The sequence below is a fragment of the Tympanuchus pallidicinctus genome, unplaced genomic scaffold (assembly GCF_026119805.1).
Source record: "Tympanuchus pallidicinctus isolate F22 unplaced genomic scaffold, pur_lepc_1.0 scaffold11, whole genome shotgun sequence".
Taxonomy (NCBI): domain Eukaryota; kingdom Metazoa; phylum Chordata; class Aves; order Galliformes; family Phasianidae; genus Tympanuchus; species Tympanuchus pallidicinctus.
Genome location: NW_026294627.1, coordinates 18,756,906 through 18,769,400, shown reverse-complemented (window position 1 = coordinate 18,769,400; position 12,495 = coordinate 18,756,906). Strand labels below are relative to the sequence as shown.

The 12,495-nt window shown below is 40.0% G+C and overlaps 1 protein-coding gene across 2 annotated transcripts in view; it reads left to right on the top strand.

The window, feature by feature from the left end:
* Positions 1 to 12,495, top strand: part of KATNAL1 (katanin catalytic subunit A1 like 1) — a 42,134-nt gene that overhangs the window by 9,726 nt on the left and 19,913 nt on the right. For both annotated transcript variants that reach the window (XM_052671267.1, XM_052671268.1), the window contains exons 2-4: positions 312 to 487; positions 6,877 to 7,037; positions 8,709 to 8,877. In XM_052671267.1, the coding sequence (XP_052527227.1) occupies positions 326 to 487; positions 6,877 to 7,037; positions 8,709 to 8,877 (492 nt within the window). In that variant the 5' untranslated portion in view covers positions 312 to 325. The remainder of the gene's footprint in view (positions 1 to 311; positions 488 to 6,876; positions 7,038 to 8,708; positions 8,878 to 12,495) is intronic.

Sequence of the window (12,495 nt, the reverse complement as noted above, 5' to 3'; positions counted from 1 at the left end):
AGTTTGGCTGGTTAGATCCTTGAAGTTCAAGGTAGGCAGGGCATTTAATTTTCTTGCATTAATTTAATGAGATTGGGACCAAAGGCAATGAAGAAGTTGTATAGCCCTTTGTTTGTTTGTTTTTAATCACTATAAATGAGTTGTGATTTATGATCTCAAACCCTAGGCTTGATGTTTCACGAGCTAAAAGCTTGGTAAAGAAAAAAAAAGACACAATTCAGCTTTGAGAGAAGTAAGAAATCTAGAATTTCACAGACTGAATTACTCCAGCATGTAAAATTAGTTTTGCTGATGATTATATTCTCTTCTAGGTTTCTGAGTGAAGATGAATTTGGCAGAGATCTGTGACAATGCCAAAAAGGGAAGAGACTATGCACTCATTGGGAATTATGACTCTTCTATGGTGTATTACCAGGGTGTCATCCAGCAAATCCAGAGACATTGCCAGTCCATCAGAGATCCAGCAATTAAGGGCAAATGGCAACAGGTATGGTGAAATAAGGTTGCCTGTATTCTGTTACTTGGTATTTGAAAAATATTCTGTACTTCCTCAAACTTTTATAGTGTAGAGGATGTGTATTTCAGCTAAGTTTGTAATGTTGCCTACACGATGTTGAGTTGACATTTATAGGGAATGATTTCTTGTGGTGTATTTGAAAGGAATCTTTATATAAATGTATAACATTTTTTGCTTTGTTTTCACTCACAATGTTTGGCTAATCATTGGTCTGTTCATGTGTGACTGTATGCTCTGGAAAAATTGTTTTGCTGAGGACTTCCCTTTGCTATTTTATCTCTTGTCCATCTAATATTCAGCAAATTAACGTGTGAGTTGAATGGGTTAGCATCAGTAGAATGGCTGTCTGAGTAGCAGGTAGATATGCACACTACAACATGCAAATTGTATGCTATTGGTCTGGATCATGTATCACATATGTGTAAGTATATATACACACATATATTTCACTGTAGAAAATGTGCTCTATCTAGAAAAAAAAAAGAAAGATACCAACTCAGAGAGCAAAAATGTAAAAGTGTATTCCAGAAAAATAATCATATTATATAAATAATGTTTTGAAAGAACATAACTCTTATGAAGGATACAATTTTGCAGTAGCTGAAGAGATGATTTCAAGGAGCATTTTTCTAAATATCAGTGTTTAACTAATGCTATTTAAAAACAAAAGAAAAGTCTTTTCTTTATTGCAGCAGGTGCTTTGATCATGATTTTGTGCTCGAATTATCTGCTTCTTGCAGTATTTTGTGTACTATTAGCAAAAACTGTTAGCAATCAAATGATAATCAAATCATAATACTATTCATAGGTCATTATTGTGAAACTAATTATTAAAGTCTGTATACTGGCTAAGACCTTGATGGAAAAGAATGTGTGTGCACAAACAGCAGTGATAGTGCCTAGCTTTCCTGGTGCTGAAAGAAGCTGAACATTGTATAGGAGATGCTGACATTTGTGTTTGTATTCGAGCTCCTCCCCACTCCAGGCCACACTGAGTGGTATTTGTGCCTTGATCTTGTTCTTATTTCCTGCCCAATTTGTAGCTGATGTGCAGGTAAAAACATGAGATTTTCCTTGTTCTGCAGCTGCATTTCTGCATCACCTTCACTTTTAGTATTTTGTGTTTCCCCTGATGACATTAAATCTTCCATTAAACTTTTAACAGCTTTTGGCTTATGAAGATTACTTCAAGTCTCACAATCTCATGACATTGCGTGTTATTTCAACTGCTGCCTGTGCACCATGGAATGTATGTTGTACGCTGGATACAAACCTTGAGTATAAAGGGACCTTTAATGCTGTTTCCAGGATTCTTTTCTAGGAAAGGCAGTCGGCACCTTACTGGTGAATCTGAAGTTGGCACCTTGTCAGAAATTACCTCTTTTAAGTAAAATCAGAATTGCCCTAACAGTGTCTGTACACAATTTAAAAAGCACTATCCCCAGAAAGAGCATCAGCAGGTGGAGTGCTGTCTGTCATGCTGTGTGCCCATGCTAATTCTGAAACTTCTCAATACAGGTGTGGTAGCTAAGCTTTGTCACAATCTAGCTTTGCCATTACTTGTGCCAATCTCTGCTCAGGGACAAATACCTAAAAGTAATAAGCGTGGAAAAAAACTTGTTCTTCATACTCAGACTCTCTTCATTATTTACAGAACTACCTGTAGGCTTGGGAGCAAATGATAACCCTGGAATCCGCAGTTTTTTCACACTTGCACTTCCCTCACTGGGACCTAGAAAAATTGACCTGCTTTCTAACTCGCCCTTCATAAATACTTGTGCTTTCTCATTCTTTGAGACCGAATAAGAGGGAATTTGATGATCTGGATGTTAGCACTGCTTTCCAACTCCAACAGCAACTACTTCCAAACTGGCAGTGCCATGCAGCTGCTGTCTGACAGACTGCTTCTCATGAAAAGTGTAAACCCAGGAGTTACATTACCAAGAAACTTGTGTTGATGCTGTACACATAAATTTAGGAAAATTCAGGTCTAACCCACTTGGTAGCAGCAAAGTGCAGAATCAAAATCAAAATATTCCCCTGCCCTCTTGAAAAGCAAAGCAATCCTTGGGTCGTGGATAGGGTAGAGTGCAGGGAATTTTTACCTAAAATTGTCTCTCATCTGGAATATGGAACGAACCTGTTCTTTAGTTACTTCACTTTCTTCATCTTCTGATGAAAGTGAGGACAGTAATGCCACTGGTACTTTTTGGATGTGCAGTTTGGCAATCTGTAGTTGGGCAGATCTGTACCTGTTGGGAATGGTCCATGACATTAATATACATGTAGGTAAATGCTCAAAGGAGAAGAAAGGATTATTGAATCAATTCTTTAGGATCTGCAGTCTGTATGCATGCTCACAATTCATCTTGATCCTTGAACCTCCTGAAGGATTCCTAGGAAATGGACACTGAGGGAAACTGGCAACATCAAACCTGTCCCTTCTTTCTGTCCAGTTGTGGACAGTGCATGGTTTTTTTCTGAGGCAGTGAGCTCAGTTTCAGGTGTTGTGTACTCATTCCCTCCTAAAATTGGAATGTCCCTAAGAGTAACATACCTCCAAGAATGGTTAAGCTGTGCCATGGCAGTCAGTTAGCTTGCCACTTGTATGGACCATTATTCTCCCCCATACAGTCACTTCTCTGTAGGGGATTTTCCATTGGGTGAATCTGCTCTGTGGCTCTGTGGACTAACAGGATTTTGCCAGCAGTTTTTTATTGAGTTTATTGAGAGATGTAGAGCAGAGATGAACCACAACTAGGTGAGATTTTGGGTCAGACTCCCAAAGACTCTTGATCTACTTTTCTTTGCTTAGGTGACAGGATTTTCAAATTTCTAGAGGCTGGTGTAGTCAGAACGATGCTCAGTGCTGCAATCCAAGTATTTAGTAGGTTGTATTTCACACAGCGCATGTAGACAGCTTCAGCTTTCATTGCCAGTTCTTGTGCTTGGTGCTGAAAGGATAATTATGAGGAGAAGGAACACGAACACACATCAGCTCCACTGGGAACAGCTTAGGGATGCAGGTTCACTTGAGTCAATACTGCTTCTAGAGTGTCAAAACCAGTGCTGACTGGGGATTGTTATTAATCTGGAACAACATGCACAACTTCAAAACAACAAAAAATGCATCCTGGAGGTCATTGCAGGGTCTGCCAAAGTAGCAATGTGACAATATGAGAATTCCCCTAGCCATTTCATGGGGTTCATTTTCTGGTTACTTGCTTGGCATGGTGATATTGAGCATCACCTGCTAGTGAGACCCTTACTTGTTTTATATCTGGAGGGTTTGCAGCTTATTCTTGGATGGCTCAGAGTAGCCCCAGTCAAAACCTGAAGCAACTCATCTCTATACTTCACAACTATAAAAGGTAGACTTTCTCTCACGACTGCTACTGTGAACTTTACTACTTCTGACATTCCCCTTGTTTACTCCAATAGAGTTTCTTGGCTCTTGTAGTCTTTTTACTAGACAGCTGGCTTGTAGGAAGGAGCTGCTTCAGTGACAGTTCAGCAGCTGCAGAGTGACAGCTGAGCGTGCCCCCAGGAGATAGCACGGTCTTTTGTCAAGGCCAGAGGCTGTCGAGCAAAACCTGCTGCATGTTATGACCGCGTGCTGTGTGTTGCACGGTATCTGAGAGCACAGGAGCTGGAGCTAAGGCGGAAATTGGACGATTTTCAGAGTGCTGTGAGAGGCCAGCAAGGCACCCTTTGCAATCAACCCCACTGGAGCAGGTGATTAGGTGCCCTGTGCTCTTAAAATAAAGGTTAATTCTGGTTTTACAATTTTAAATGCCTGTCAGTCAGTCTGTGCCTCTTGTTTCTGCCTCATGCCTGTCTTATTAACACTACATAAATTGTTTCATGAGTAATTAAGGAATATTCTGCATGAAGGCCTGTGAATACTGTGCTTTGACTCCATGGGATCACACAAAGCATCCATTTTGGGTATGACTGAAGGAATTGTTATTTTCAGTTTTTTAAGTGGAGCTTGTTGAACAATGCTAATTACAGGCAGTAATTTCAGGTTTGGAAAATGCTTTCATAGATACTCTATTAGTTTTGTTCCAGCATTATGCAATTAAAAAACAGCCCCATGCGTTACATGCATTTACCAAAATACAAAATATTCATGTTATGGGAGGTTTAGGCTGTAGCATAACAAGGAAGAGCTGGTCTCAAAGGTACTGCAGTTGCAGGATTGTGGAACATGGAGGAGTTCTGAAACTCTTTGGAACTACTGCAAAGAGAAAGTGAGCTCAGCTCCTGGTCATTGTGTTTATACCCATGTGTTAGGATGTTCTTGATGCTGAGTGCCCAGCAGGGCCAAGCTCTTCCCACCCAGACTTCTCTCAGCAGCATTAGCTTCTCTCCCTCCTCTGCACCCTGCTGTTCTTTGTCCTGGTATTCATCTGATCACAAGCTAGCAAGCCAGTGCAGTTTGCCAATTCAGCAAAGCTCCTTTATTTATATATTTAGTTATGACCCTCCTAGGGTTGTTTTCTGCCAGAATTGAGTCCAAAATAGCTGTAGGGAGTGTGGTTATGTAGATGTGAGGGCGAGATCTTTCTTTTTGGCAGTGAGAGCTGTTCAGTCAGCCTATGCTTAAACATGAATAATGTAAAAGGATTTTTGGGGAGTTCTCTGTAACCTGAATTGGAGCCACCTGGGAGCCCTTACACCTGAGGGAAGGTGAAAAGAGACTGGGTGAGCCCAGACCAGTGATTTCCCTGTTTGCAGCTTTCACAGGCTGCTGCAGTCACACTCATCCCTCAGAGGCTCTGCTCACCTCCCTAATTATGGCATAGCCCCTCTTGGTTTGTATCTGGCTTATTTGTTTGCCAGCTGCAAGAAACATTTTCTGCACCTGTTTCATCTGACTCAGACTCTTCAAAGCCTCTAGGAATTTGTCAAATGTTTTTCCTTTGCGGTTGTCTTGTTTAAGTACATTGAGGGCTTTTGGTTCATTTGCCAGGTACCAAGACAGCGATAAGGGCTGTGTGTTCCAGAGTTTGCTCAGGTCTTGCTAACAAACGGGCAGCAGCTGTTAGTTTCTTTTCAGCTTCCAAGGCACCAAAAGCTCACTTTCTCTACATTTTCAGATTCTACCCTCCTTTCTGCTCCAGGGAGCTGAATGACAGTGCTGCAGTCCTCAGTGAGGGGCTGCACATCGTTTCAGTAGTCCTGAGTGGGAGAAAATGAGCGTGAGGGAGAAATGGGGTGAGCAGATATGAGCCAAGTGTGCTTCTGCACATATGCTGGTAGGACACAGCAGCCTGCACTTGCCTACCATGGTTCCTTTCTGAGCACACGGGAGATTATAGGTTGCTAGCTGCATCAGTAAGTGCCATTAGGAAGAACATTGGTAAGGTGTGGTGCTACTTAACATTAATTTCCTTCACAAGAGTGGAGGTTGGTCCTGCAGGATGGAAAGCATCATTGAACAGCAGGTGGAAGACTGGTAAAATGCCATGCAAGTGCACTTAGTAAATCCATGTACATTTTAAGCTAATGTACCACAAGCTCATGTTTTTGAGCAAGAATGTAGAGTGCCTTTTTGGCTGTCAATGTGCACTAAGGACTGGTGACCTTAACACACAAAACTTGAACTTGCAGTAAACTGTATTACTTAAAACTTGTGAAGTTTTTTCCCAGACTTAATGGAAAAAAAATAATGAACAAATATTCATTAAATAATTTTGAAATTACTGCAGAAATGCTAATGGTGGCAGTGGAAACATTAAGTATAAAATTCAACTGCGTAGTTCAGCAGTTTCTTCCTGATACATAATTTCCTCTCATTCTTTCCTCACCTGCTTTGCTTATCATTTGAACTTATGCAACAGGGTGTTAAAGTTCCCCTTTTTTTTTCTAGTCTTCATAATCCATCAATGAATTGTTTTCTGTTTTGACTGTACAGTAATACTGTGCCCATCAAAAAATCACTTTTATAATATTTTATTTTACAAATTTGGCCAGTTTTCTAACTAGAACCCTGGAGACTGTACTCTGACAAGTTCTTTTATGCCAGAGTGGAAGCAAATGTTAAAGATTTGCAAGCAGGACCCTTATGCTCTAAAACTATGTCTTAAGTGTGCACGTGTGTCAACAAGCACTCATTAACTTTGGCAATTGCACATGTTAAAATTGCATGGTGTCAATCCATGCATTAGCAGTCATGTCTCCAAGTCTCCTCAGGCACTCACAAGCAGGAGGATAAACCCAACTGTTGATGCTGCTGTCAAGACTCTTGTCACCCTGATGTGTTTGGGTTTGGAATGGAAACCCCAGAGTCTGAGATTTTGAGATTTACGTTTTAAAAATGTAACCATTTTTAAATGATGTCTGTGTTTCTGAAGGTTCAGCAAGAATTAGTCGAAGAATATGAACAAGTTAAGAGCATTGTTGACACGTTAGAGAGTTTTAAAATGGACAGACCTGCAGATATCCCTGTGTCCAATCAAGATGAGCCTTTTAGAGACCCTGCTGTTTGGCCCCCTCCAGTTCCAGCTGAACACAGGTAACGAGTGGCTCAGGCAGACTGGTGGAATTAAACCAGGCTGCCTTAATTTCATGTTCTTTTTAGATGTATTTGTAACATGAAAATTGCACTTCATTTTCTAATAAGGCATAAATATAATTTATTGGGCAAAAATAAATATAGTCAGATTTATTGCTGAAGCTCTAAAAAAAAAAATCAGTCCTTTATTCTGGTAGGAGGGATCTTGGAGATAAATGAGCTTTTGGTGGCAGTTGTTTTTATCATGTGCAGAGAGAACATTTTGCCATTCAGTTTATTTAAGCTGTTGAACTCATTGGTGGCTGAAGAATCGATAACGAACTGAAGGATCTGGAAGGATGTGTTGGTTAGAAACTGCTCCATACCCACAGCTAATATAGCCTTTATTGAATCAACTGGTTAATTTATTGCTAACCATGTTCTGCTCCACATGGTTCTTTCTTCTGTATCCACTCCAAAAGTAACTTTAGTTAACTAACAGTTTTCTTAAAATAAATTGCATAAAGTGCGTTTTGTGAAATTCTTATTTTTCTCTAATAAAATTTGTGATTAAGGTGATTAGAAGAAATGATCTAATTTTAATGTGGTTGGCAACTTTGCCCACAGCAGGAGTTTGGAGCTCAGTGATCTTTAAGGTCCCTTCCAACCCAAGCCATGCTCCAATTCTAAATGCAAGAATCAAATTTTTCATGCCTGTGTGTTTCTATCATTTTAATAACAAATAATGTTGATGTTTGTGTGCTCATATATCCAAAGGAAGAAAGTGAGCTGAAATTTAAATTTGTGCATAAAAATAAGGACAGTTAGCCACTATCCTGTGCTGTTAAGTTTGAAGAAATTGTTTGAAAGCAAAACCCAGGAGTGTATATAAGTATGTGCTGCTGTTAAATCGTATTCCAGGGAAGTGGTTTTCTTGCAGACCATGCAGAAGATGAAGCAGGGATCACTAATTAAAGTTGGGTGACATTTCTGGCCACGGATTTCAGTTCTGTGTTCCAAAACCAATCCCTAGAGCAAAATAACTGTGACACCTCGTCTGAAAAATAAATTCCACCTCCTCCTGCCGCTGCTCTGTTCCCTTTGACATCGTGGGTGATGCACAGAGTACAGGTGCTTGCAGTTTGGCTTTGTTTACATTTACTTTTGAGGCAATTTTTATGTTTTGACATTTTTACACAGGGGAATGAAGATGGCGGTAGGAGGATTGTTTTAACATTCTGTCTCTCTGTTTTGGGGCCTGTCAAAGCTATTAGTCAGCTTTTGTTTTGCTGGGGATGTCTTCCGGCTGGGTAGAACTTATGCATAGGACTGTAGCCTGATATATTCTCCTTATTCAAAGTCAGAGGAAACTACAATTACAAAACTTAGTAAGTTGCATCCTCTCTTGTTATATGCATGCTCATTTCTTGTAAGATTGGTATAATAGTACTGACTGTTATCATTCTTTCCACTACTGAAACTTCTCTTTTGTATATTTTCTTCATTCTTCGTGTGTCAGACAGAAGCAGAAACAGGTTTCTAGATTTGCAAATATCAAAGCATAGGACAGGAGCTTGTCAGCTTTGGTGATAATTCACCAAGGCCATTAATAGAATATTAGAATTATTCCTTTTGAATGTTGCTCTTTTTGCTGTTTTTAGCATTTCATTGTTGTTCTTGCCTATTATCTAGAGCCCCACATCAGATCAAGCGTCCCAACCGAGGAGCAAAGCCCTCGAGGAAGGAATCCCCAGGCCTGCAGCCCCGTGGGCCCGTGGGCAGAGCGCAGCCAGCAGCGAGGAGTGACAAATCTGCAGGCAGCCGTGACAGGGAGCCGAGGGCCAGAGGGAGGGATGACAAGGTGAGAAGCGCGGCCGAGCCTGGAACCATTCTTAGCTTGTTATCAAATAATGAAAAGCTCTGATGTGGCTGTGTAAAGGCCCCTTCTGCCTCCTGCCCTCCCCCCCAACCCTTCTTTTTTCTTTAAAGAAATTCAAGTCAGGTTTGTAAAGTGCAAAAGTGAGACCAGTGCCCTTCTCTAAACTTTACAAATAGGATTCCACTGTGCTGTTGCTACTGTCCTGCCATAGTAAGATGTGCATGGAGGTCTAGGAGAGTTCTGTAAGTGCTGTGTTATGCAGGTGTGCCAAGTTACTTGAAATTATAGATTTGAATGTGACGTGAGGGAGACATAGCAACTTTAATTTTCTTTCATTTATGAAAACGCTTTTGTTTTTATTATTATGTTTAGGAAGATACTTCTGGGAAAGGGTTTTTTGTTTTGAAGAATAAAATAAGAAGAATAAAAAACAATAATGAAATGAATTGGAATAAGTTATGGATTCTTTCTTTTGAAGATCCATGCCAAAGAATCAGTGCTGAAGTGAAAGAGGCAGTGATTCACTGTCAAGGAAGGGCTGTGTGCCTGAAAAAAACTGCCTGTGTGTGCAAGTCACTGTTTGAGACGCTTGCATTTTAAATGTAATTGCGGAGTCAGTGCTGGGAACCCAAAGAATCTGTGGTATGAATGATACAAGTCCACAGTGTGCTGAGAGGGCTTTGTCCTGACAAAGACGCAAGCATCCCGTTCTGTGCAGCATGCAGTTTTGTAAGGATCTTAGTAAACAAAGAAGAGAATATTTAGTCCAGTTTTTTTCCAGATGACTTTGGTCAGCACCCTCGTGGCTTTTCTGTTCCAAGCTGCATCTACACAGTGCAGAAAGAACTCAGAAGGTGCACCCTTTCCACTATAAACAGCTCTTTTGATACACAAGAAAAGTGTTAGGATATACTAACCCTTATTATTAGTAGCACATAAGGCCAGGCATATCTTTAGCAGTGCCACTGATGCACAGATGCACAGATCAAGTTTAGTCATTTTAGAAATCTAAAATAAACAGTCTGTCACCTGCAACCTAATAAAAAGCTTGTAAGGATCTGTGAGATGATTTACAGTTGTGCCAGAGACACGTGGTTTGTGACAGGTTCCCCAGACGTGTTGATGCCAGGTAGCCTTCAGAGCCTTAACTGTGATGAGGGTGGGCTTCGCAGTGATGAGCATTACTGGGCTTTACTGTGAGGAGCTCACAACAGCATGACTTGTACAGCAGTGTCGGGGAGTAACACGATTAGTTACAGCACCTGCTGTCAGATAGAGAGTCATGAAGGTCTTCCTTTTAATACGGTGAATTTTAAACACTACCCTCATCTGAATAAATTGGTCACTAGGTGGCAGAAGGAAAATAGCTACTAATGCCTGCTCTTCAAGAAACGTGTGCTCTTCTTTTTGTGTTTTCTAACTAGTTGGTAGTTATATTAACTTCTTTCTGTGGAGCATATATGCAAAAATCACATCAGGTTACAACTTGTCATGCGTTTTTCAATGATTTTTGTAAAGAACCCATGATTTTCCTATGAAGATAGTTGTGAATTATCTTGAAGGAGGAAATAACCAGGTGTGGGAAGTGAAAGAAGTTAATGCAACTTTCTGTATTTTCTGCAGAGGCGTAGAAAATAGGTTTAACTTCCCTTTCAGTTTTATCCTTTCTTATTTTGCGTGTGTTGATAATTTTCAGTTTCTGGAGTAAAGCTCTGTATGTCAAACTAAAGATGTTCAGTAACTGTTCATGGTTGGTTAAAAACAATGGAGCAAAACTGAAGCTTCAAACAAAGTCATCAGATACCATTTTTCTCACAGTAATTAAGCTCTTCAGTTTTCAGGCTTGGGTAGGGCTACTAAGAACATACAATGAACTTGGGTGACAGACCCATTTCCTGAGATGTGGGCTGCAGTGTAATAGGTTGTACTCTTTCCTGGCTGTAACATTACCGTGTAATATGCATATTTACTTGTAATATTTTTCAACGTAAAACATAAATAGTGGGGCTATGTTTAGGAGTATTTTGCTTTGCTGTGTGTATGAAGCTTTCTATCACTGTTCCTCCTTCCCAGCATATCATCTTTTCGTTCTGACTGTAATCACCCTGGGATAAGGATTTTTAACCCGACTCTGCCTGTAAAATGCTATTTTGTAATGCTCCATAAAGTAGTTTTGAGCTGAAGCCTGTCTTAATGGTTTTTATCCACTAAACCCTTATATTTACACATTTCTTTTCCAAAAATATTACTTTCAAGTGCTTTTTCTTCTGAGTTCCATGGGAAATTGTTTGTTTGCTTCTCAAGGTACTTTCTGCTGCATAATTTCCAGGAGTTTTAGCTTCTCTTCAGTAACTCAATTTAAAGAGGCAGCATGACTGTTACCTGGTATGTCTTTGAGAAATCTCATGATGCCTTATTGAACATTTTTTAGAATTAGTCTTTAGATAATTTTTGAACCTCGGTGGATGAGGATGGTTGATATTATGAAGGATATGAAATAGAAAAGGGCTGTGCTGCCATATCTGTGAAGGGAATATTAAAATTGATCAAGATATGATTGTTAAATATTTTTTTTCTTGATGATGCTGATAGGCAATATCAGAAGCAAAGGCAAGGCAAGTTATAGGAAAATGAATGTGAGATGAAATAGTTGCTTTTAGGTGGAAGTACAGGCATCCATAATACATGCATTATGGCTGGAAGGCTGCATAATCTCCATCCCAGTACTGTGCAAGAACTGGGGTGAGATGGCAGCACTGGAGCAGAGATTTCCAGTAAAAGTTACTGGCTCTGATATTTTCTCACTGAAATGGCAAATTGTGTTGGCCATGTCTGTATTTAGAGGTGAAAAGGTAAAGTGATCCAGGCAACTGCAGTTTTTAATTTTATCTAAAAAGTGTGCAAAGTTTTAAAACAAATATAGAGCAGAGGAAAAGTAGAAGACTTGGGAATAACCACAGTAGAGGGATAGTGGAATAGAGCTCTATACACCGTTTCTTAAGCACAGGTGTTGCCTTCACTAGCACTAACACTTAGAGAAAGAAGTTAATCTACCTGGATGTCACATTGGAAGTAATTAGTTAATCTAGAGAGACTTATAAGATCTAGAAGAGGTGTAGAAGAAGAGTAGTGGAGGAATTAAGCAGCAAGAGGAATTTAGACAAGTGGTACTGAAAGATAAAGTAACAGTCAACTGGCAAGTTATTTATGGATTTCTTCAAGGCCAGAAACTTACTCTTGGTTTAGATTTAAATTAATGACTGGGCCACAAAAAAGAGACAAGCGCTGATTAAACTTGCTGATAACACTGAGTTGGGAAGAACCAACAGAGAATGATGAAGGTGTTGTCGAGGAAGGGTTGGATGACTGTGCTGGAGCCATGGGAAATGGGATGATGTTCCATGATGCAAAGCATCAGGCCATGTACTTGGAGATGGCAGTGATATTTTCTGCTAGAAGATGGGAGCTCAGCAGTTGTGGAAAAGCTTTAATGTATCAGCAGATATGATCATAGAATCATACAAACACCAAGGTTGGAAAAGACCTCTAAGACCATCCAGTCCACCTGTCACCAATATTTCCCACTATTTCCCATCAGTA